The sequence below is a fragment of the Dendropsophus ebraccatus genome, chromosome 6 (assembly GCF_027789765.1).
Source record: "Dendropsophus ebraccatus isolate aDenEbr1 chromosome 6, aDenEbr1.pat, whole genome shotgun sequence".
In the NCBI taxonomy this organism is placed as follows: domain Eukaryota; kingdom Metazoa; phylum Chordata; class Amphibia; order Anura; family Hylidae; genus Dendropsophus; species Dendropsophus ebraccatus.
Window position 1 is genome coordinate 76,928,895 of NC_091459.1, and position 26,300 is coordinate 76,955,194.

General features: G+C 40.6%; 1 protein-coding gene across 15 annotated transcripts in view; it reads left to right on the plus strand.

The window, feature by feature from the left end:
* The window catches only part of TNIK (TRAF2 and NCK interacting kinase), a 214,578-nt gene that overhangs the window by 165,967 nt on the left and 22,311 nt on the right, over positions 1 to 26,300 (plus strand). For 5 of the 15 annotated variants that reach the window (XM_069975189.1, XM_069975192.1, XM_069975197.1 and 2 more), the window contains 7 exons: positions 1,440 to 1,505; positions 1,798 to 1,962; positions 8,659 to 8,895; positions 11,354 to 11,446; positions 11,938 to 12,044; positions 13,267 to 13,430; positions 15,655 to 15,749. In XM_069975189.1, coding sequence (XP_069831290.1) covers positions 1,440 to 1,505; positions 1,798 to 1,962; positions 8,659 to 8,895; positions 11,354 to 11,446; positions 11,938 to 12,044; positions 13,267 to 13,430; positions 15,655 to 15,749 — 927 coding nt within the window. The remainder of the gene's footprint in view (positions 1 to 1,439; positions 1,506 to 1,797; positions 1,963 to 8,658; positions 8,896 to 11,353; positions 11,447 to 11,937; positions 12,045 to 13,266; positions 13,431 to 15,654; positions 15,750 to 26,300) is intronic. The other 10 variants (XM_069975191.1, XM_069975198.1, XM_069975199.1 and 7 more) reach the window with 5 other exon arrangements.

Consider the following 26,300-nt stretch of genomic DNA (forward strand, 5'->3'; position numbering starts at 1 on the left):
ACATCTCCCCAGCTGCATTTATTTATGACAACTTAAAGGGGTTATCCCATGAAAAATATTGTGTATTGTATGGAAATATTTCATCCATAGCTATTAATTGAAAAATCTGTTTCTTTAATGAGAAATCTTACATTATTGTCAGTGGTATGGCCCCCAGTGGTTCCTTGTTTTCTGATGATTTCTGTGTCCACCTTTTGTATTTAGTCATGAACACAGACTGTTGTTAGCTAGCCTTCTCAGTAGGTGCTTTAGAAAAAAATAATAATAATAAAATAAAAATAAATAAATATATATAATATACATATATACATAAATATATATATATATATATATATATATATATATATATATATATATATATATATACACACACACACACAGTGAGAGAGAGACACATCTCCAGGGCTGTGTGTGAGGGACTACTTTCTATACAGGTCAGTGAAGGGAAGTAAGAGAAGAGAAATGGCGTAAATAGCGAGTAACCAACAACAGCCGTTTGTGCTTCTCAGTACCAAGTGAGAAGATAGCCTAAAAGGGATGAAAATAACACTACAGAGTGGATGTTTTCACATGGGCAATGTTAAAGCCAATATAATACCACTAACATATACCACTTTTTTATTTTTATTTTTCCATTACATGGGATAACCCTTTTCAATGTTTGGTCAAGTAGGTAAGCAGTATGGCAGGTAAGGCCTTTTTAGGATCTGTGTCAGAGGTTCTGTTAAGAGCCTCCAATACAGATTTCAGCAAACATATGGACAAATAGTGCCACCTTCAGTGCTATTTTATCCATTAAAACAACACATACTGTACTGTGACTTAAACTTGACAGACCCCATTATAGTCAATGAACTTTGTCATGTGATCGATCCAGCACCACTGATACTGTCCCCTATCCATTCTAGGCCACATTCACACCAGTGTTCAGAGCTCATCTTAATCTGTTTGGTGAGTCACATGGGTGTATAAAATATATGCATATTTTAAACACTCTGAATGTGCTACTATTTTGCAGACAGAAATGCCAATTGAAGTCTATACAGAGGGATTACCATAATGATGCATTCATATGTGATCAGTACTTTGCCTGTATTGCATTCATTTTTTTAGGTGTAAATAAATATTTGCTATACAGAAATATGAATGCAATGCTTGCGGTATCTGTATTTTGGATCCATATTATGGACGTATTCTCATACACTGTTGTGAAACAGGCTAGCATTTTTTGCCAACATAATACTTTTTATAATATTTTTACTGTTAGCAATATAAGCTATCCCCAAGCATATGAAATCTATATTTATATACATCAGTGCAACACATTTAATATGTAAAAATATTTAGGAATGTACCAATTTTTTAAATAATATTAGCACTCCCCATGAGTACCTGCACTTTTTCATTAAGAAAATCTCATTTGCTTCCTCTTCCCACAGTATACACTTAGTGCTGGGCACAGCTACTTGTCTTCGCTGTGTGTGGGTGGAGGATGCACTTATGCAGTATGTTATTATGGTATAATCTTATATTATGGGCTCTTTCTACCTCTTTTCAAACCGGTGGCTTTATAATTGGTTCATTGATCAACTGTCTTCAGTCCAATAAAGCGAATAGCAGGCACAGTGATACTGTGATACTTTTCTTCTGAAGCTCTCCTTTTTCTATTTAAGAATTCCTTTCTGTACCTTTTGACCTTTTAATGTTTATCACCTGGTTTGAGGGTGCGATTTAGCCTTAATGCGAGCACAGAATGTGAATTTTCTCAGCTTATTTGATTGTTTTCCTGTTGCACAGGTAGAGGAGCGATCACGTCTCAATCGTCAGAGCTCCCCTGCAATGCCACATAAAGTAGCTAATAGGATATCTGACCCAAACCTTCCCCCAAGATCAGAATCATTTAGCATCAGTGGGGTGCAGCCAGCACGAACACCGCCAATGCACAGACAGATAGACCCTCAGGTAAAGCTTTACGTATTTAAAGTTATGTAACTTATGTATGCTTTAAAAATTCTATTCATTGGAAGGGTTTTTTTGAGAGTCAATTGTTAGGTTTATCTGACCGCTCTCACTTACCAACGCTTTGAGCAAAATTGTGCACACTGTACCACCCTCTCCCCACCTTTCTGGCCCAGAGTGTTTGCTCATAAAATTATTTGCATTTTGGCTCTCTGCACCAGATGATAGATGATGTCCTAAACTTTTTGCAGGGGGATCCATACACTGCTTCTTGGACTTCCCTCTCTGGAAGTTGTACTCATTGTTAGCTGTATTTGCAAAACAAAAAAAAAGGATGAAAAACACTCACCTGCCAGGATAGGTCACCAGTGCAGTTGTTGAGGAGGGTGTTTTTTTCATTCAGTTGTTTAAAGGGGTAGTGCGGCGGTAAAATATTATTCACAGAATAACACACATTACAAAGTTATACAACTTCGTAATGTATGTTATGTCTGTGAATGGCCCCCTTCCCCGTGTCCCACCACCCCCACCCGTGTACCCGGAAGTGTAGTGCTTTATACATACCTGATCCGTGCCAACACGCGTCCGCCATCTTGTGCCGCGTCATCAGCCGCTGAGCCGCGATTGGCCGAGCACAGTTATGCTCAGCCAATCGCGGCTGAGCAGCTGATGACGCGGCCGGCACTCGGGAAGATCGAAGATGTTCGGGCCGGCCGGCCGAAGATGACGTTTGGCACAAAATGGCGGACGCGTGTCGGCACGGATCAGGTATGTATAAAGCACTACACTTCCGGGTACACGGGTGGGGGTGGTGGGACACGGGGAAGGGGGCCATTCACAGACATAACATACATTACAAAGTTGTATAACTTTGTAATGTGTGTTATTCTGTGAATAATTTTTTACCGCCGCACTACCCCTTTAACCAAACCTAAAAGTGGTTTCCAAAGTAACAGGAAGTATAAAGGAAAGGCTTATACTTGAGATGGACAAAACAAGGTTGATCAAGTTCGTATGAACCTGAACCATCTGCAATTTGAATCCTGCTGTCTTCCCGTTGCCAGGGGAAAGATAGAGACAGCCCAAGTCCCGCCTGGAAAACAGGGATACAGCCTATGACCTAGGCTGTATTCCTGCTTTCCAGGCGGGACTCGGGCTGTTTATACCTTCCTCACAGAACAGGATTCAGATGCCAATGGTTCAGGTTCATACGAACCTGAACCCCGGCCCAGTTTGCTCATCTCTAGCTTATACCTCTCCTTCCTGTTGGATGCACTTCTGGCTGGCTTTGGCTCAAAAATCATTAGACAATGTTTATCTAAATACTTTAACAAGAAGAACACTACTTGACCAGTTTACTATTTGATACCATTTATAGTCATATAAAATAGCAAGAGGATTTTCTAATATCTGTAAAAAAAAAAAATGTCAACATATAAATCTTGTTTAGCAAAAGCTAAAGAATAAAGAATAAAATGAATGCAGCTAAGTAGAGTCATATTATGAATGGTATTTTGGACAATGTTTATTACCAGTAATATTTACAAATCTTAAGCTATATACACTGATCACAGCATCAGGAACTCCTATTCAATGACTGGTTGGCCCAACCTTTTCGGAGATCTTGGCTTGCAGATGTCAGGAATTGTGTGTGTGTGTGTGAGATTTATTTTATTTTTTTCTTTCTTAAGGGGGAGCTATCAGCAGGTTAGATGAATCGGGATGCTGTGGAGGAAGGTATGTGTGTTACCTTCCTCCTCGACACCGGTGTCACACTGTTAGTCGGAGTAATAGTAATCTTCTTGGCTCCAGTGCACTCTTAGGGTGGTATTACACAGGACGATTTTTCGGTGATAAACGATCTCAAACGACCGCTATGACGGGCAATCTCAATCGTTCACCCTATTACACAGGACAATGATTGTTACGGTTATTCTTGCGCTCGTCCTTTCCTGGCAGATAGAATAGGGAATGAGCGAATGTCACGTTATTACACAAAGCGATGTTTGAACGATTTGTGAACGATTAAAGATAAAAATAGGTCCAGATACTATCAAACGATCAATGATTTCTTGTTGATTGTTGCCTGCTATTACACGTAATGATTATTGTTCAAATCCAAACAATCTTTTTTTAACGATAATCATCCCCTGTAATACGGCCCTTAGGAGCACTGACGCATCATCCGTCCAGCCCGCTCCATTAATTCTCATTAGAAGGAGTGGCCTGGATGACACGCCAGTGCTCCTAACAGTGCACCAGAGCGAAGATTACTCCGACTAACAGCGCGGGATTGATGCCGAGGAGGAAGGCAACACACATGCCTTCCTCATCAGCATGCTGGCACTACAAGGGGCTATCACCAGGTTAGATTTGTCTAACCTGCTGATAGTTCCCCTTTAACCCATGCCTGCTGCAGCAGCTCTATTGGCACTGTTGGACTGGTGGATCAGTCACCAGGGTCAGTTTCAGCCTGCTGTAACCACACCCACCTGTTCATGTGTGCTGGGGTTTGTAGTCCTACTACAGCTTAATATCTCAGAACTCGAGGAAAACTGTTTATTTGATAATATAAGTAACTGACACTACAGTGGTTGCAGACTTAACCTGGTATAAAATGGTGGGATCTCCAGCAACCATAATCCGTCCCGATCTACATGCATAAGATTTCTTTACTGTACACAGTATTTTCAAGAAACCAAAATGCCAGCACCCAGACACGCTGCGGGGGTCCTGATCGTTAAGTGACAGGAGATGCTCCTGTCACTTACACTTAAATGCTGCGATTGCAACGTTTAAGGGGTCAATTGTGGGCGGCCTGGCTGATAGCAGCTGGTCCTCACCCACTATGGAGCGAGCTCAGCTCCTGAACCCGTTCCATAGCCCGGTACCCCGGCGAAGCATACATTTACGCCTGTTTGCGCCAAGGCCCAGGCTGCGGGGGCATAAATGTATTCCCCATGTCGTTAAGGGGTTAAGTTCTATTCATGGATGCCGGTTGGCTCTATTCAGTGGGACTACTCAGCATCCTGTATAACTGATGCACATTCCCTGCTATTAGGTCAAGAAACTATTAAAGGGGTACTCCAGCGAAAAATTCCTTTAAATCAACTGGTTTCAGAAAGTTATATAGATTTGTAATTTACTTCTATTTAAAAATCTCCAGCCTTCCAGTACTTATTAGCTGCTGTGTGCCCTGCAGGAAATGGTGTATTCTCTCCAGTCTGATGCAGTGCTCTCTGCTGCCACCTCTGTCCATTTCAGGAACTGTCCAGAGCAGGAGACGTTTTCTATGGCAGTGCTTCTCAATTCCAGTCCTCAGGCCTCACCAAGAGGTCATGTTTTGAGGATATCCCATACAAAGATCACCTGTGATAATACCTGATGGATTGAGTATAATTTTATCACCTGTGAAATAGTAAGGAAATCCTCAGAACATGACCTGTTGGTGAGCCCTGAGGACTGGAATTGAGAAGCACTGTTCTATGGGGATTTGCTACTACTCAGGACAGTCCCTGTCTTGAACAGAGGTGGCAGCAGAGAGCACTGTGTCAGAGTGGGAAAAATACACCACTTCCTACAGGACATACAAGGCTAAGATTTTTAAATGGTACAAATAATTACAAATCTATATAACTTTCTGAAACCAGTTGATTTGAAAGAAATAGATTTTCGCTAGAGTGTGTTTTCTAAATAAGAGTCTTTAAAGGAGAAGTCTGGCAATTTTTTTTATTAAAGTACAGTATTGCCCCCAAATAGTTATCGTGCGTACCGGTATTCCGGCGGCTGCGGTCCGGTGGGGGGGTGGGGGGTTGGGTGGATGCTGTCCGGGGGAGGGGGGAAGCTGTCCGGTCCGGGGGGGGGGGGGGGGGGGTTGGTGAATGCTGTCCGGTCCGGGGGGGGGGTGCGGGGGTTGGAAGCTGTCCGGTCCGGGGGGGGCGGAGTTGGTGGAAGCTGTCCAGGGGCGGGGGTCGTGGCGCCGGGAGGGAGGCCTGTGCTGCCGCTGCCTGTGCGGCGGGAAGGTAGGGGTGCCAGTGGTTGCGGGGGCCGGCCGGCTCTCACTTATCTGGAATCACGGGCACTTTCCTGATGTACTTCAGGAAAGTGCCCGTGATTTCGGCGCTCCCATAGAAAAATCCGGAAGGGTGTCCGTGACTAATTAAAGTGTATGGGTCCGGAAATCCGTCCGGATTTCCTGATAGGAAATCCGGATGGTTTTTCCGGACGTGTGAAGGGGGCCTTAGGTAGAACTTTTTATGAATGACCCGTGACATAATTGTTAAACAGGCTGATAAAAATGCTGCAGACTGCTATTTATGTATCTTGGTTATGTAAACATATAGGGGGATTATTGCAAAATGAATAGGTTGTCTATGAAAATGACTTTGCAGCCAACAAGATTCCTCATTCAGCGTAATTGTTCACACTACTCCTTTCCCTCATTATAGTATGCAACTTATAAAGAAAAGAAAAAATAACTTTTTTATCTGTTTCCTGTCCTTCCCTAGTGGTAGATGAAAAGGCTGTGAACAATACAAATATGGGCTGTGTCCACAATAGAGCTCCATCATGGATGTCCTTAGCACCGCATTGTCTTATCAGTGTAAACCCAGCCTCAGACGTATTTCGTGTACAGTTGGAACAATCGCATTTCTTGTTTGATCTGTAGATCTGAAGAAATTAAATAAACACAAATCTCACATTATTCCAAGAAATATGTATTTCCCATTTGTCTGTAGACATCAGAAGCCATAACTGAGAGTAAAACACTGCTAAGGTAGATGTAGGGACTTAAAGAGGAACATTTAATATCCAAGTGTATGAACAATGCCGGTTTCTTCTAGAGTACCTTATGTACCTTACGTGCTTATGTAGGCTCGGCCTCATTTATGTAATCAGACGACCGGAGATTTTTGTGCCCCCATGAGGTCCACACACCCATCTCCTGTTACTGTAAATAGTCTGACAATGCAGGTAAAAGATGTTTAGACTGAAAAGCACTTTTGCAGGTGCCACTTAAAAGAGTTATGGATTGAGGGTAGCTTCACACGTACCGTATCGCAGCGGATTTGATGGTGCGGATCCGCAGCAGATTTGATCTAAGTAACTTAATACAGCATCAAAACTGTAGCATCAAATCTGCGGATCCTGTACGTGTGAATGCACCCTTAAGAGGTTTTCATATATTTGGAATTTATTACCATTTCACTTGATGGGTGATAACTGTTAGAATGCTAGGGCACGCAGCTGGGACCCCCTCTATATCAGGTAGCCCCTGTTTCTCCTCATTGCTGGGTTCATTGATACAGCGTTTTGATCAAGAATGTGCCCCCATACTCCATTCAGTGTCTATGGAGCTGAGGGAAACTGCCAAACACTATGCTCTATTGTTTCCTTTGGTCCCATAGACTTTAAATTATGATGCGCTAAGTTGTTGTTGCACGTCTGTGCCTAAAACGTAAAAGGGTTATCCATCCTTTGAAAAAAAAATTAAACACCCCTGCTAGGCATTGGGGCGTGAGTATTGCATCTCGTGATCATCACCACTGCCATAGATTATGTTTAGCATAAAGCTCATGTCATATAACTGAGGAAGCACAGTTCCTGTGCGAAAAGTGCGTCGCCCAGATCCGTGTCCTCAAGCCGTATGTTGAAATAAAGGAGTTTTATTGAAGACAAAGTGCCATGGTTGTGGTTGTAAACCTACTTCTCACTTTTAGCTTGATTCAGGACCACTTTGTATATTATCTGTTTTCAGGAATTCTTCAGTGTGCAAAGTTTTGTCCCCTGTTTTATCTTAGACTTGAAGATGGTTTACAGAGCAAGACATGACTTCTTTTAAAGAGTACCTCTCATTCTAAATAACTTAGAATGTTTCACTGCAGAGACCCACTGCGATATGAAGATATAGACGGGAGAGTGTGAGGCATCAGTGTGATCCACTCCCTGGCCACTCACTTATTCCAACACTTTAACCTCATAGACTATTATGACGCTAAAGTGTTGGAATTAGCGAGTGGCTGGGGAGTGGATCACACTGATGCCATGCTTTCCCTTGCTGTATCTTCATATTGCAGCTGGTCTCAGCAGTAAACCCCACTGCAATAAATTGTTGACATGTTTCGTGACATGTCAAGTTATTTAGAAGGACACGTACTCTTTAAAGGGAAACTATCAGCAAATTAGAAGTATCTAGCCTGCTGATATGGGACGGTGAGGATGAAGGCAAGTTTCTTATCTGTATCCTGTCTCTAGTTGTCATATTAGGAGTTTAATCCCTATGTGTATACAGTAAGTCGTTTAGGTGCATTGGGGGGTAGGACTACCGCCCCTTTGCACTGATCAGCCCCCTCCGGCCCACCCCTACTACTCAATATCGGCAAAGCACAATTTATATCTCCCGGTTATTGTTTACATTTTTGTTATTTTATAACTTTTCATTCCCAAGAGAATATTCACAGAACATCGCAGCTACTCTGAAAATGGTTGGTTTGAAGGGTACTGCTCCAGAAAGACTCAAAAATCTTTCGAGTAAAACTAAAAAATGTGCCTAAGTACAATGGAGAGGCTGATATAAACTTTGGATCATACGTTACCTTCAGACTGAATGCCATTGTTTCATTAATAAGATGTCTTAAGTATGTTATCCTTTGACACTGTGGTCTAAATCATGACAATATATTTCTATCATCTATTCAGCAACTTCCAATGTTGGTGTCTGTGAAAACCCCAGGACCATCCCTCTCAGCATCTCAGTCACTACATGAACAGTCAGCCAAGGGCATGTCTGCATTCCAGGAAGGCATTGTTTCCCACCGGCCTGAGATGCCGCGGCAGAATTCAGACCCCACCTCTGAGAATCCCCCTCTCCCTCCTCGCATTGAAAAGTTTGATCGTAGTTCTTGGTTACGTCAGGAGGAAGATCTTCCACCAAAGGTCACTATACAAATATGTGTTTAACATTTGTTGTTATATCTATAGTACAGAATACAATATGTGCAAAAGTGTTAGGCAAGTATGAAAAAAAAAAAAAAAGTTAAGAATGCCTTTAAAAACGTGTTAGAGGGAATCTATCTGCAGGTTAGGGCATCCTAACTTAGAGTCTAATAGTGGATGTTACAAAGAGGTACATGGTACATTTGACTATGGCCTAACCTTCTGATAAATTCCCTTCAAAGAAGAATTCCACCCACCCCCCTGAAAAATAAAAACTACTTGCACATTGAGGAATCAGTAGTGGTTTCCGTTCTGTCTAGTTCATGCCTGGTTTGGCTGCTGTCAGTTCCCCCTAAAAGCAGATATTTTCTAGCTGATCCCTACTTCTAGTTCCTGTTTCAGTCCTTGCCAGTGCCTACAACTCCCAGCATGCCTCATTTTACTGTGCTTGGCTCCCTCCCAATTAAGTCTCTACCCACTCCCCACTCTCTATCCCTAGCTGGGTTTACCATCATCATGCATTATAATCATGAAATGATGGTGGTTGTAGTTACCTGAGAGCCACAGCTTGTGGTTTTGCAAACTGTGACTCTCTGGTTTGCATTAGTACAACCACCATCATTTCTGATTATAATACATGATGATAGTGGTAGTCTGTGTCTGGTAAGTGGATGGAGCCTGGCTCACCCTCTTGTCATGGTAGCAAGGTCGGGACCTTACAATACCTGAGAGCAATGTAAAGCTTCCCCACACCCTTCTGCAGGTTTCCTATTCTTGCTAGCTGAAGCAGAGCTTTCCCTCCTGTCCCCGCTGTAAGGGCCCTAGTCCACCAGACGATTATCGTTCAGATTATTGTTAAATCTAAATAATAATCGTTCGGTTGAAATGCAGTTATTGATTAACAACCGAACGAGAAATAGTTGATCGCTTTATAAGACCTGGACCTGTTTTTATTGTTGCTCGTTCGCAAAACGTTCGCAAATCGTTCGCATTGAATAAGACGTTGTTCGGTTGTTCTCAGTAGATACGAACGCAATAGCGAAGAAAAACGATCGCAAATACGATCATAAGTAACGATTATCATTCCATGGAAATGAGTGAACGTTTTCAGGTCTTTCGCAATAGCGGTCGCTTGAGATCGTTAATCGTTAACGATTATGTGAACGATAAATCGTCCGGTGGAATAGGGCCCTTAGGTGCAGCGCTGCTGTGATGTGTGCGGTGCCGCACTCATGGTGACACAGCTGGCTCGCTCTGGAGTGCTGGAGAGCTGAGTGTGGCACTACAGGGGGGGACAGGAGGGAGAGCTCTGCTTCAGTTAGCAAGAAGAGGAAACCTGCAGAAGGGTGTGGGGAAAGTCTACATTGCTCTCTGTTATTGTGAGGTCAGGAGGGGGTTGCTACCATGTCTCTGAGAGAGTTACATCACGGCCCCTTCCTCTGGCTGGAGGCAACAGAAAGGGAAAGTGGGCGGGGAGCAGCTTACACGCCCCCAGGTTCAGGCCGACCATACAGAGACAACATCACACAGGAGATGTCACCGCCCCAAGATGGCACCCAGGTGGCAGAGTGACGTGACGACAGCATAAAAGAAAGGACTGCAACACTTCCTGTGTCAGTAAGCCCTGAATAGTTTCTATTGAGCATTTGTATAACTTATGTGGGGCAATACGATACTTTTATAAAAACTTTTGGCCGGAAAACCCCTTTAATGCTTCTATCTTTGAAAGCATTCTTACTGGTGTTAACTGCCCATAGTAACCAATCACAGCTCAGCTTTCATTTTAACAGAGCTGAAAGCTAAGCTGTGATTGGTTGCAACCAGATGCTTTAGTGAGCCCAACTTCAAAGGCATCACTCATTTGTCATCTTATAGAATTAGAGTTGTAATTGTTTTCTACATTCAGGCACTTTTCTCACAGCAAGGTATAAAAGCAAGTCATAATTTTACCAGATAAGTGAATTTTATTGAGGTGCACTTAATACTGCATAGAGTGAAGTGTATGGAGCATGTTTTATTCTCACAGTGATTGTGCCATGTTTATTAAAGTGTAATTCCAGTTATGTGATGTGGAGAGACACAGCTCACGCCAGACATTCAGCAGCCATTTAACACCCAGTCGGTTCTGTGCATGAGCCCTTTTGTAATTAATGGGACACGTAATGGGAACTCACTGGGTGTCATGTACTTGCCTTGGCAACCTGATTGCCCTGTGTGAGCTGTGTCTATTCATGCTGAACTGAGCAGAGGGCGTTGGACCATATAACTGGAGGTACACTTTAATGAGCATGGCGCAATCACACTGAGAATCTTACACACATGACCATGTTAACAGCTATGCTGCCCTAGGCACTTGGGCTGAATACACCCCATTAGGGTGATTGGAGTTTTTTTTAATACACATCTGTTTCAAATACGCAGCAAAAACCGCATGCTTTACATGTGGATTTTGTTGCAGATTCACCATAGATCTCAGTCCTGTACACAGAAAGTGATGAAACCAATCACAGATCCACAACATAATGAGCATGCTGTGACTACAAATCTGCAGGTAAATCTCACAGCGCTTCTGACCTATGTGGATTAAACTAAACTGGGATCATTGATTTTTTTTTTTCTTCAGGCCACAGCATGGCAGAAGCAAAAGTATTTATCATATTTAGTACATACTGAAGTACTATTCCCCTCAACACTGATACCCTACCTTTGGGTGCCTAGTGGCAGCCTTGCTTATATGTCAGCTCTTTTCGGCATCATATACTAATTGCTGCATAACCACAAACTCTAATCCTGAAACGCCACTTCAATATCCATTTCAAAATGATCACGCATGCACCCCAACCTTTTTGTTGGGTTGTACAAAGGGGGACCTGTATGCTTTTGGTTAAAGCCCTTCTATCTCAGAAATGTAACCCAGAATTTGTCTAAATTCTGTGATGTATTTTTGTAAAGTTCAAGAAGTCGTTACATATGTCATTCTGTTTCTAAATGGATTTATTCATAGCTTGACACTTTCACTGATTGAGACTTTTCTGCTCTTAGGTGCCTCAAAGGACTACTTCTATATCTCCAGCACTAGCACGGAAGAACTGCCCTGGGAATGGCAGTAATCTGGGAAGTAGACTGAGCACACAGCCAGTGAGAGCAAGGTGCACCATTGCAATAAATGTTATAAAGGAACTGATTGATTCCATCTTTGCCCTGCACACTTTATAGAGCATTCTGATTAAGATATATGTCCATAATCAACCCGTCTCAATATCGTCACTATCTCAATATTATGAGCAGGAACTGGCCAGTGCCATACTGATACTAAATGTCGTAGGAGTCCAACAGTTTCATGTGTTGAAAATCCACCCTGGATTATCTGGTGTTTGACACCAATTGTTTCAGAATAGTCTGTGGGTTGGTTTATTTTATTTGTAGGTTAGACATTTGTAGGTACAGTGCTGGATGTATATTTTATTAACACAGTATTATAGTTATGTTTCTCCATCAGTTTGGTTACTAGTAATTGCATATTGCTGTCAATTACATATATATTTCAGTCTTGCAAGAATACTTTATTTTGTGAGATCTCAAAATATAAATTACTTTGTACATGGAACTTTTAGTGTCCCTGTCATTATAACTTTCAAAATCCCGGCTCAATAAGTCTGTCAATCACATGACTGCCGTCTCTCTGTGAGCGCTCAGATGGCCTGGAATACACAGGACGTCATGTTTTATGACTGTTTCCTGTTTTTTGAGAAGAAAAAAAAGACTCAGAAAACAGGAAGTGCTGTGTTTTCCATGAAAACAAAAATAAATGAATGAATGTAAATTGCAATCGTGCTTTATATCACATGTACTGTTGTTTTAGATTTTAAACATTATAACGACAGTGACACTTTAAAGTGTACTTGTAAAGTTATTTGAAAAATTGATTATAGTGCAGCACTATGCACAGTAATGTTTTTGAGATAGGCATCTGTGTCCTGTATGGTGCCTGTATGAAGTGTTGTCTACACTCTTGGGGTGAGAACTGGCATTGTACTATCACATTACACAGAATTTTACAATGGCTATGGGTGCTATGATGATGGAGTAAGAGGCCCCATCTCCTAATGCACAGTTACATTTAGCCAGGAGCACAGACAGTGGCAGCTTTGTACAGCTAGACACCAATTCAAATATTAATGTAGATGGTGCACTATAATTTTTTCATATAAATTTACACGTAAACTTTAGTAAAATATGGTGTAATATTTGTATTAGGATTTATTAGAAATATGGATCTGTCGCCTCTTCTAATGCTTTCAAAGTAAGCTTCACTTGTGATGCTGAAATATTTATTCTACTTTATTTCAAAATAACTGTTATGTTCTGTAGTAACCCGGATCTGAGAAGAACTGAAACGGTCATAGAAAACCCCATTCAAAGAACTAGCAGCGGAAGCTCCTCCAGCTCCAGCACGCCAAGCTCACAACCCAGCTCACAAGGGGGATCCCAGCCAGGTTCTCAAGCAGGTTCCAGTGAACGAAACAGAGTTCGAGGTAAAGCTGATTGGAAATCCTCCTGCCTGGCAGTCAGAATTATAGGATACACCCACATGAATGTACACCACAATCACTGCGAGCAGTAGGGCTGCATTGTCACAGCACTGAATAATAACAGTGCCTTGCACTTTTACACCCACATGCAGCTCTCGGAAGAGATTGTGTGCGTGGGAGCATTGCTCTGACTTTTGCTTTTAGCTTTTATCTATGTGCGAGTAGAGCTTCATATTGTGCCAAGGTGAATTAGTTTATTAAAACATTTTCCTTTTACAAAGATTCATGTTTGTATTGTGCTTGGCATCTCATCCGATTTCCAGCTGAGCCCTTGTCTTAGAACACTGATCACAATGGGATCTCTCAAAGTACACAGTGTCCAATATCTATAGCTGGATCTGGTGCATCCAAATTAACATACCAAAGAAGGGGTTAAAACTGCTAGTCCTATTCCAGATTATGTCGCCTAAATCAAACCCTATTGGTAGCTTTTATTGTGTTCCAGTTTAATTTTTATTATTCCTTTTATGTTACGTACTGTAATCAGATCTATAATATTTTACTGAGCAATACTGCTTTTATTGCAAGGATATGTTCTGATATTCAGATCTCTTCCAGGTTCAGACAGAAAATTGCTTTCATACTGGAGAATTTATGAAAAACACTTTAGTAGAAAATGACTTTATTGAGTTTTCACATGAAAATGAACGAATAATACAGACCTATTTTCCGTAACTGCATCAATTTTGTAAACCTTCATAGCTTTACTAGTAGCAGTGGTAATAACAGTACCAACCACTTAATAATTTTACACCCCTTTGCACTTTCCTGTATTGTTATATAAGTAAGCACTTTATGGCTCTCTTGTAGTTTTCACATGTATTCAGCCCATGTGGGTCTGCCAAAACATAGAACAAACTAATAAAACCATACATATTAAAAAGAAGTAGGTTGAAGATTGAACGAACAATAATCTGTTAAACCATCATTTTGCAGCAAGAAAGAGTTGTTCACTTTGGCCATACATGATCAGTAACAGTGTGAGGAACTAATGCTTTTTCTGAAAATATTCTGGGAATGTCCTAATTAAAATCTGTCCTCCCACCTAAAGATTTCCAGCATAGCCAACTTATAGCACTTGCAGAATAGCGATAGACTGGGTATGTGTAATTTAGATATGAGTACCGACCAGTCAACCATGGAATATGCCTATATGCCGTCAGTCTTCATTTTGTTTTCTAGTCCGCTGAAAACTCTCTATATTAAATAGATATTATACACACAGTTGATGGTCACATAAAAGTGGAGTTAAACCATTGTCTCCTATTTGGATACTTTCCAAACACCGAATAATAAGGAAAGCCTATACACTGTTGGGGGCTTTTGTTTTATCATTCTGATTTATTGTCTTTTCTTATAGCTATGCTAGCATTACTTTCCTCCATATACCACAGATATTAAGGTCAGCTTGTGTTTTTGACTGTTTTTACCACTGTGTGCGTCACAAAGAATCCTGTGTGTATTGCATTATGTTAGAGGCGACATTGCCTTACATTCATCTTTATGGCGGCAATAATGTGGTGATAATTAAAGTAGAAATGAAAGATCTTCTGAGAGTTTCTTTAAAATGCTTTTGGGATGTTTTTAATCTATTGATACAAGGGGCAGCAAAATCAGTGGGGTCTGTGAATATTCTATTTAATATCTCTTAAGTTAATGTTGAGAATTAATAGGTTATTCAGTACTACCCTGCAGGTATTATACGTTCTGTACAAAAGCTACAACTCTGTCAAGGTCTATGTTATTTAAAGTTAGAAAGGTTGCTATCAGTGAATTTTCTCTTTAAGGGGTCATAAATAAGTCAAAAGTTTAACTCTTTTCGCCCCAACAGTCTTAATGGTATTTGTTCAGCACCTGACCTAATAGTACAGACCCAATAAATACTTGTTTAATATGAGACAGTACCATTAAAAAAAGCACAAAAATGACTGATGAAACAAAATTTTAAAAAATAATAATTACAAGTGACCAAAAAAAATCAAAAACCTTTTAATAGCAAATGCATTTTTGCATCCCATAAAAAAAAACATACATCAACAAATGTAGTTAATATGTTGACAAATGTTTCTAAACAATGTCTCAGAACATGTATAACATATGTGTTACGCCATGTTTACAAATACTAACTTTGATATCATGTCTTTTTTTTTTTTTTTTTTTTTTTAAGCGGGTAACAATAAACCTGAAGGATCACCAGTGTTGCCACATGATGGGTCTAACGCAAAAGCTGAAGATAACATGACACGACCAAGTCGACCAGCTGTAGGTTTATTGCATATTTCCTTTCTCTTTTTGTCATATACTGTCATAATCTTTTTTCTCCACAAGGTGTCCTGTTGGGTTGCACTCATGAATGTCCTTTGCCATATTCAATTTCAAGGAACAAAGTTTTCATGCAGTTTTCAGCTATGAATCTTTGAATGCAAACTTATATAATGTGAACTGTTATTTACACAGGCATCTTACATAGGGGAAAAATGACGAACGTTCTATCAACAGTTCATTACGTATTTTATCGGACACTACAGCTATCACTATACACTTACCTTTTATCCTCACTTATTGAAATGTCTTTAGTTATTAAGATGAGTGATCAGGATATTCAGAATTATAGTAGTACAATGTAGTACACATGTAAGTACCGACTCCTACAAGTTCCTTCATTATCGTAGTACACATGTAGTAGTACAATGTAGTACACATGTTGACATGTACACTGACTAGTAATTGCAGTCAGAGCTGACAACAAAACTCTAGTATACTTGTATGACCGTACCACAGTAAAGAAACATCGTTACCAGCAACACAGTCTCAATGTGAAATTTACAATATTAATTTCTTGTGAACCATTGCTGGGCAACTGTATCACTCATCTTGTTGGGAGGAAACTCCTCGCTGCTGGCTGTGAGCATCTTAATTATTTAAATGTCTGTCACATCCTCCTTATTCCAGGAAAAATCTACTTTTCTCCTATCCACAGGATAGGAGAAAAGTAGGAGTTTGCAGCCTCTGTACCCCCCACCAATCTCTGTATCAGGCCCCTGGCTTCTGTATTATGAATAGAACCATGGGTACAGCACGTGACCTGTGACTCTCTTCATTACTATGGAGCCGACGGAAAAAGCCGAGTACAACGCTCTTCCGGCGTACTTGGCTCTTTTCATTGCTCCTTAGAAATCAGTACAGCTGTGGAGTAAGTGCGATAATTTTATTTGCCTTATATTTAAAGATTCAACAGTTTGATACTTAACTAGTTATTACTGGTTCATATGCTATAAATTGCCATGTGTTTTTTCTTTACTAATCTCTCTTGAGCTGTATTCTTCTGCACGCTTTCTCTTTGACATTAAAAAGATGACAGGTTTGTGAGTTACACAACATAGAGCCTGCTGGTGTTTTTTATTACTATTCACTGATTTGGCGGCTCTGTATTGTAAGAACCAGATTACAACAAGTGCTTTTGTGTTTCTAATATAAGTCTAATACGAGCAGCAGGGGGAGAGGTGAGATTTTATGAGATAAATGCATTTTAATTCTTTGTAAATGATGAGGGTGTAGCAGTATCTTATTAGACTATAACATGAAGTGTTTGAGAATATGGCTTACACTATGGTTACCAGGTACTTTTTACATTAAACTCTGACCTGTTCATTGTAACTACAGACTTTTATAGCTAGAATCTAATTGGCATCTTTTTTTATTCTAATGATTTATAAATTGAGAAAATTTACACATAATGCCCATAACAGTGTATTAGAACTTGTTAGATAAGTAACTCTGTTTATAGCAATCAGATAGTTTTCTGCTATGATAGTAGGACCCCTATATTACTACAAGTTATTTAAAGTGTTGTTATAATGTCACAAAACTTTTGACATGTAATAAAGATATGTCAAAATTTTTAATTGGTCGGCATCTGGGTGTTCAGACCCCCACCGATCACAAAAATAAGCTGGGAGAAGCACTAGAGTAAGCGGTTATCTCCCCAAATCTCCTCACTGCAGGGGACTGGCTTCATAGACTTCTATAGAGTTTGTCCTATGAAGCAAGGAAACTTGGGAAAGAATTGCTTAGCCAAGCGATTTTACCAGCTCACTCTAACAATCAGTAGGAGTCTGATGACCCCAATCAATGAAAACGTGTGATGTGAAATAATAGTAATGCTTTAAAGGGGAGCCATCAGCAGGTTCGGGCAAACCTCCCCCTGCAACTGCGTACCTCATCTTTGTAGCGCCAGTTTTCTTGTTATCTCTAGGTCCCACTGTTTTAGAGCAATTTGACCAAAAATGCAAATTAGGTAGTTAGTTAGCAGGGGGGGCGCTCCTCAGCTTCCCCTAGAGTACCACCTGGCCTGCCTGCCGCCTTTTTCAGGGTTGCCTACTATGCATAGTTATACAAACATAGTTATACACATAGTTATACACACACGCCGGTCTTTGTCCAGCCTGATTATGCTTGTATAACTCAGCTAAGTAGGCACCACCAAAAGAGGCGGGCCGGGGTAGGGGTGGGGGCGGGCTCTGGGGGGCTGAGGAGCGCCCCCAGTGCTAACTAACTAGCTGATTTGCATATTTGCTCTGAATCAGACTTCTCCAAAATGGCATGCCTTAGAGAAAAAAAATGATGGGTGCCACAAGTTTACACAAACCTGCTGATGGTTCCCGTTTAGATTTTAGTCTGTGAGGGTAGTATGTCTCTTTGGGGGGACACTGAGCTGGCATAGTGAGTTTTTAAGGCTATGCAGTGCTCCTTGGGAAAACAAATAAACTTAATAGCTTTTTTCCACAATCGGAAGGGCTTGCTCTGTAGTGCCACCTATTGGAGGCAGCTTTCCTGTAAGCCAGTGTCTGGTCAAAATGAAAAATTATTTGAAGGCAAGGGCAGAGGGGAACATAAAAAAGAAGCTCTACTTACTCAATGCCTTGCCCCCACAGTGCCAGCTCACTGACCACCGCCAGAACTCCCGTGTTGCCACGACCTGGGAGAAAGTACCCCACCCGGCTGATGGATTGCTAGCCACAGTCACTGACTGCAGCGCTGTCCCGCCACAGTCACTGACTGAATGCAACCAATCACCTAGGTCATGACGTTGCTAGATCAAAAGATCAAGGAGGCTGGTGGGGGTCTGAGGGCGATGAGGCAGTGCTTTGGGGGCAAGGAGATGGGAAAGTAGAGCGTCACCCATTTGTAAACAACTATTTCAGATTTCTTGTCCGATGTCAGTACAAAGCATAATGTTTGCTTTGAGATAGGAACTTGACATTGGTTTGAGGGGGTAATTTTTAGTTTTTTTGCAAGAATGCCAGCGAGAATTCTGCCCTGTACTGACGAGGAGCAAGAAACCGGAAACAGCTGTCTACAGGTGGATATCTCTATGTGGAGATGATAGTTTGTCTGATGAAACCTACTTATTGGCTTACAGGGAAGCTACCCTTAATAGGTAGTACTAGCTAGAGAACAAGCTCTCTTCCTTCTGGAGGAGAGCCACTTTGCATATGTATTCTGAATTTAACATTACCATGTAGTAACCAATCACTCTAAATCTAATCACTCTGAATCTTATAATCTTTGTGGGATTTTTATATTATTGTATAAGGTCTATAACAAGAAACAGCTGTGGCACTCTTGGTGGAGAAATCTAATACATTTTAACTGCTTGACCAGATAGTGAAGTGGCCTAGGTTGCTATTTGGTATTATATGTAGTTCTGTGTTTCTGATCTTGTATGGTGACACATTGCCCTAGATATTACAGCATAAGGCATGGTCTTCACAAACTTATTTGTGATGGTCATCTTATTATATATTCATAGTCTGCTCAAATTTGTATTCCATTGCAGAAGCCATGTATGTGTTAATATGGGGATATCACTGCAGAATGTGTGACTGAATAATAATTCTTGTATGTAGAACATTCTTGTAAGGTAATATTCAATAATGTGTGTTTGTGTTACATATGTAAGGAGCAGGAAGACTTTATAATTCAGGGATGCAGCATCCAGGGTCTGTTAATGATTCAGCAACATGTGCACTGTGTTCTGTGTACTCTGTGCGCACTTTGGCGAGCACTTGGCTGTATATCTGCCCATTCAGAAAGCTTAAAAAGCATGTAACTAACACTTGTATTTTTAACCTGCTTCCTTCCCTGTGGCTTTCCCTTGACCTGCTCTGCTTTCTCCGGTGCTGACTATTCCTTGTTCAAAGAGCTATAAGAAAGCAATAGATGAGGTTAGTGATCCCATTTTACAGTCCGCATTGTGACCTGTTCTCTGTAGGGTCTGAGTGTAATATGCAGCAGGTTTTGTGTCTTCATTTCACACTCGCTGACTTCCATTCACTCGTATAGAAACATGTGCTCATAGTTTATTTATTAGCAAGAAGAGTCTTAGCAATGTGGAAGTGCAAAGCTGGGAAACATATAAGCCTGAAAAACATTTATATGACCAGAGTAGAAGTAATGCAATAGTGAGGGCTTACACACAGGACACACCTTTCCCATCTATTCATGAAATTCTTTAAAATCTTGTAAGGTGTGTTCTATTTTGTGTTGTAAGTACACAGCTTTATGTGGTTTCAAACCATATCTTATAGGGACGCTGTCAGCTGGAGGTTAGGTTAGCATCTGCAGACACTGTAGTATGACTGTAATTGCAAAGAGACACATGGTATCTTTTTACATTAGTATTAGTTTCCAAAACTTATGAAAATGTGTTTTTCATCTGGAGCCAGGTTTCAAGGAAGTGGTAGTGCGCCCCTGAAGTATCTGGCATGCCTCCGTGCTAATTGCTAACCTGCCTTCCAGCTTCCCTTTAAAGTGTCTCTGTCATGCAAATATCGAGACAGAGAACTAGGGGTGTTGTACCCTACCGCTTGACAGCCAGCTTTTGTCAGGGATAGCGTTTACTTTGTTCCACCCAGGAACTGAGCTGTAAAAGTGGGCACTGTGTACAGTATACATTTTATTAAGATATATTCATATACAGAAGATTCCACATTGATTGCTAAGTAAAGCAATTTTAAATGGGAAATGTGCAAGACAATCACGAGTCATAGAGCTAGTCATGTAGGATTTGAGCTATATCTGATACCATAAAAGTAGGGCAGCACTGTCTAGGTACTGTATATCAGGTTTAAGCCCCAAACCCCAAACTACCAATCCACACGAAGACAGCAGCATTCCGACAATTAAATTACAAAATGAAAGTTTAACTCGCTCATCCAATGTACATCGGCAACATTCTGACCAGTCGAAATGGTCTTTATAGTGATTGGTTGTTATGCTGCTGGTGTAAATTGGCTAAACAAATTGCACTTTGATTCTGGATTCTCATTGCCAGATTGCTGCTGTTTTTCTACATGTGGATTGAGCCAAATCTGATGTTTTCCCATCTTCTTCTGTCAGTTTTAATAGTCTACTAAAATAAACTAGTTTACCAGTATTAAGTGCCAACATCCCTCCCTCCCTCTGCATTTGTGATCATGTTGTTCAATAAGCTTCTCATGGCTTTGGATGCTGTATCTATAGTTGCCACCTGTTCATTTTCTACTTTAGTGTGTCCTGTGTTCCTTCTGTATCTACTGGGAACTACAGTTTACACACACACACATACATAATTCTGAAGCAGTATATGCGAGTGTGATTGCATTTAAGAAACGTTTGTGAATAATACATGAAAGAAAGAAATATTAATATACAAATTAATGTGTTACGCTTAGAAAGGCGGCAACTGTTGGACCCACTTTGGCAATTAAACACAATAGTTAAGGGTGATTACTTAATGGGAACCTGTCATGTTGGAAATGTAGTCTGATCTGCCAGCATCATGTTATGCAGCAGGAAGAACTGAGCTGAACAGTATGACTTCTGTTTGTTTTAATTCCTGCTGACTCTGGGCTTAAAGAGTCCAGTGGGCTGCCCAAATTAGAGAATGACAACTGCTTCTGTAAGCACAGACAAGCACAGACAAGCTTTTAGTCACTTAACCTTTTCCCACTACACTATAGATCAAACTACTCAGCTTCCCCTGCTGCACAATTTGCTGTTCGAAGAGGCAACTACATGTTCAATATGACAGGTTCCCTTTAGGGGAGGGCTGACAGCTTTTACATTTGTACAAATGAAAGCTCTGCCCACACTGGTTTCTTTGCTACACTTTATACAGGATCCATCATATAAAAGATCCCATATCATTCATTTTACAGATCTATCACTGTGCGCTAGCACCGCACTATGTGTGTAATGGGGTGGGTTCTACGTTCTTATGGAAAAAAGACAATGCTAATGTGAGCAGAGCACAAGTAAGTTCCGTTTACATTAGTATTGAGGCATCTATTTATAATAGAGCCATGGCCACAGTGAAGGATAGTTTCCCCAGTCGATCATTTAAACCAGATAAACACTGATGGACCCCAGTTACTTTACCAGGTTCAGTCGGGGGTTCCAGTTTTATTGACAGCAGGAAGAGTGCTTAAAATACCACACTGTTCTTACTGTGAAAAAATACTGGAAAGTTTGATGGAAACCCAAATGTGTTTTTCATTATGGATGTGAAAAATACATAGAGGCTACAGTATTTCTGCTCTATAGAAATGAATAATTCACTGCTGGGTGCCAAACACCAGCACATTTTTTTTGCTACTAATTATACCACTAAGAGCTTTCTCGATTTTATCGGAACCGGATGCAAGCATTCTCCTACTGGCAGCCCTCCCTTCTGTGTCCTTCTGCAGGAAAAATGTTGGCTGAATCAATGCAAGCTCCATGTCATGTTTATGTTTGTCTTGTGTTGTGTGTAGTGGGTAGAGTTTGGCCATACTTACAGTGTAGGAAATATATAATATAGCACATTGTGCAATAACATTTCTTGCTCACCGCTATACCTGTCACCTCCCTACATGATATAGCATGTTGTGTCCGTGTCTGGAGCTCACATAGATATTATGCATGTTTGCTTGCGGATCCCTGCATGTGTTCGAAGAGATTTCGACTGCTCTTGACTGATAGTGTCCATTATGCTCAGAAAATGTGACTTGCTGTATTTGTGTGCAGGCTGCTTGTCATCGCTTAGAAGTGCATTTTTATGGGTACAGTGCAGTTCTTGTGAGGGGAAAAAATGTCTCCTACTCTACATATTCAGTATTGGCTGGGTCAGGAAGCCTGGGACATTTCATGAATGGATCCCAAGTTTCTTATTTTCCTCTCCTTTCACACTTGATACCTTTCTACAGGCTGTTATCTCACAGGCAATGCCCGCGGATGATGGAAAGATCATGCCGCGGAGAGTGAAAACTAAAAACAAAACGGTAAGAAAACCTCTTTCTTGCCTTAGATTGATAATTAGTACTGGAAGACGACCTTTCTTCTCATCAGTTGTAAAGCTGAAGTTATTAACTAGTGGTAAGTATAACTGAGCGGTCCAGCAGTCAGAGGGATTCAGATGTGGAGAGTTTAGGGTGTCATTAATAGAGATGAGCAAACCGGGTTCGAGTCGATCCGAACCCGAACGTTCGGTATTTGATTAGCTGGGGCTGCTGAACTTGGATAAAGCTCTAAGGTTGTCTGGAAAGAATGGATACAGCCAATGACTATATCCATGTTTTCTACATAGCCTCAGGGCTTTATTTAAAGAAGACCTGTCACCTCCCATGCCGGGGTGACAGGCTCCCGACCCCTCATTAGATCCCCCTATACTCACCTCATTGCGCCGGGTCCCGCTTCCTGATCCGGTCAGGTCACGGAGATATGAGGGCCCGAAGCCCGGCGCGCGTGCTCACAGGAGAGTCCGATGCCCATAGAGAATGATGGAGCATCGGACTTCCCATTCATTCTCTATGAGCATCGGACTCTCCTGTGAGCGCACGCGCCGGGCTTCGGGCGCTCTTATCTCCGTGACCCAACCGCATCAGGAAGCGGGACCTGGCGGGATCAGGTGAGTATAGGGGGCTGTAACGGGGGGTCGGGAGCCTGTCACCCCGGCACGGGGGGTGACAGGTCTCCTTTAACTTCAGCAGCCACCGAAATGCCGAAAGTTCGGGTTCGGATCGACTCGAGCATGCTCGAGGTTCGCTCATCTCTAGTCATTAACCATGGCAGAAATCTAAGACTGACACTCTGCTTTCTATTTCTGCTGCGGACATGACCGCAATCCATACTAGGTTAAACCCCATTGCTATTTATCAAATCTAGTCCCCGGATTTTTCATGTGTAGTCAGCTCAATCCATAGCACAATCATTATTCAGTGCAGATTTTTTCTCTGCATAGGATTGAGTTATAAAATCTCTTAGTCACTTGCATTGTAAGCAGAATGTCAGTGGATCTAAGAAAAATTTAAATGTGAAATCTGCACCTAATTTCTCATTTGTGAACATAGCCTAACAATGATCAGTCTAATTCTACTGATTTTGTTGGTTAGTAGTACATGGGCATTTTCATTTTAGATACCTGCTTGATCCTAACTAGAGTTGAGTTGATCTACAGTAAGATTTGCCAACCTGACTCTAATGAATCGGCTATTGATTAATTTTGTTTTGTAAAGGTTGGTCTGCTTTTCAAGTGCTCAGATTCCCTGGAGATGTCTGGTATGACACTATTGGCTGTGTCATTCCAAACACTTGCAAATCAGAACAACTTTTAGAGTAGCTTCATTTTAATGTATCGCAGCAGATTTGATCTAAATAACTGAATACAACATCAAATCTGCTACGTGTGAATGCACCCTTGAAAGATTAAATGAACTGACTTTTTTGACTTGGGTTCACTGACTTTTACTGTAGATTTTTTTACACCAGTACATAAGGACATTTGTTGTTTAGGGGTAAACAAGATATTGACCTCTTTCTTTTTTTTCTTTTATAAGGCTTGACTGTATGGCGTTAGTCGTACTAGATAAATATAAATTTAAAATAAGATTTCCTTGCTTTCTCATATTATGCCAATAAGAAACCTGAAAGTTTGAACACAAGAAATGGTTAAATTAGCATTCATAGTTTACTCCATATATATCAATTATTTAACCTTAGTAAGAGGCGTTTACACGTCTTAAAAATCATGCATAAGGTCTGCACAGACATGGTTAGCGATGTCCATGCAGCTCTTGCTTCTTACGTAGAAAATTATAACGTTATACTTACCTGTTCAGACTCCCCATTTGTACTGCAGTGAGCAGAGGATGTGCGTCAGAAATCCAAGGCATACATTTCTGACTGATCTACAGTTTACATGTTGAGGACTAATTATATATAATAGGGCTAATCTGCATCCTGTCCAATGTAATCTCTGCAATTAAATACAGGTATTTTTTTGTAGGAATATTTATATGTAGAAGTTTTCTTTAATAATTTCTTTTAACTCTACTTCAATATTTATGCTTTTAGAAGAAGGCAACAGGATGTCTATATGACTTTACTTTCCTTAGCCGAGAGTAGGTAAAAGTTGTAAAATTTAGCTAATACCCCTTTTATTATGAACTTTGCACCATTAATTCTGAAACTGTAATTTTGATTTTATTTTTTCAATTGTTGTGTATACACCACCCATAATTGTAAGTCTCAGCGGTTTATTTATCGGCTGAGAACGGAACAATTTCACTGACTGCCGAGGCGTTTGAATTAATAGAGTTGTAACTGGTCCTCTGCAGTGTTTTCTTATCACTTTAGTATTCCATTAACATGTTAATGGACAGTAATGTCATTTATTACCACTGAAGGTAATTACTGCTAATTTTACTTACTCGATTGATGCACTTTATGTAATCCAAAAGCTTTTTAGAAGCCACAAATGCCCTCCTCTCCTAACACTAGTCTTCGGACAGGCATTTTGTGTTATGTTAACAATAATCCATAAATGTGCGTCTGCGCACAATGCAAAAGAAAAGACAACACATTCTTCCAGGTTACCTGTATGTATTACAAATTTAAAACCAATAGGGGAGATTTATCAAACATGGTCTAAAGCAATCACAAACATTTTGTTATACACTCTTTTATTATAGTATAGTGAAATCCCACTCAAGGCAGCTAGGCAATATATACATCAATAAGTGACCAACTTTGTTTTAGATTCATGCTTGGCTGTGGGACCCCCATAGTTAGGTTAGGTTCAATAAATGTGCACCTTTAGGCTGGGTTCACACTACGTATATTTCAGTCAGTATTGTGGTCCTCATATTGCAACCAAAACCAGGAGTGGATTAAAAACACAGAAAGGCTCTGTCCACACAATGTTGAAATTGAGTGGATGGCCGTCATATAACAGTAAATAACTGCCATTATTTCAATATAACAGCCGTTGTTTTAAAATAACAGCAAATATTTGCCATTAAATGGCGGCCATCCACCACTCAATTTCAACATTGTGTGATCATAGCCTTTCTGTGTTTTCAATCCACTCCTGGTTTTGGTTGCAATATGAGGACCACAATACTGACTGAAATATACGTAGTGTGAACCCAGCCTTAAAGTAGACATTATTTTTAGTTTGCAAATGACTTTAGTTTACTAGTTTAGTTTGTATAAGGAATTTACATATAAGGCATTCATATATACAGGTAATTTAGAATTATTAAAGAAAAAAAAAAAAGATGTGAAAGAAAATATAGATTTTGGTGAAAACATGGCGCTATATATGAAATACCTGATGTGTCCTAGTAAGAAATCCTTTGTTGAAAATACCTGTAGCTAGCAACGTTTGTGTGGCTGTAAATGGATGCGGTGATGTTCAATCCTTTTTTTCTCCTTAACCCCTAATGGAATGCATTGGCGGCAACATTGTACACAAATATAGGGGGAAATGGTAAGACCAATGGTGTGTTTGTC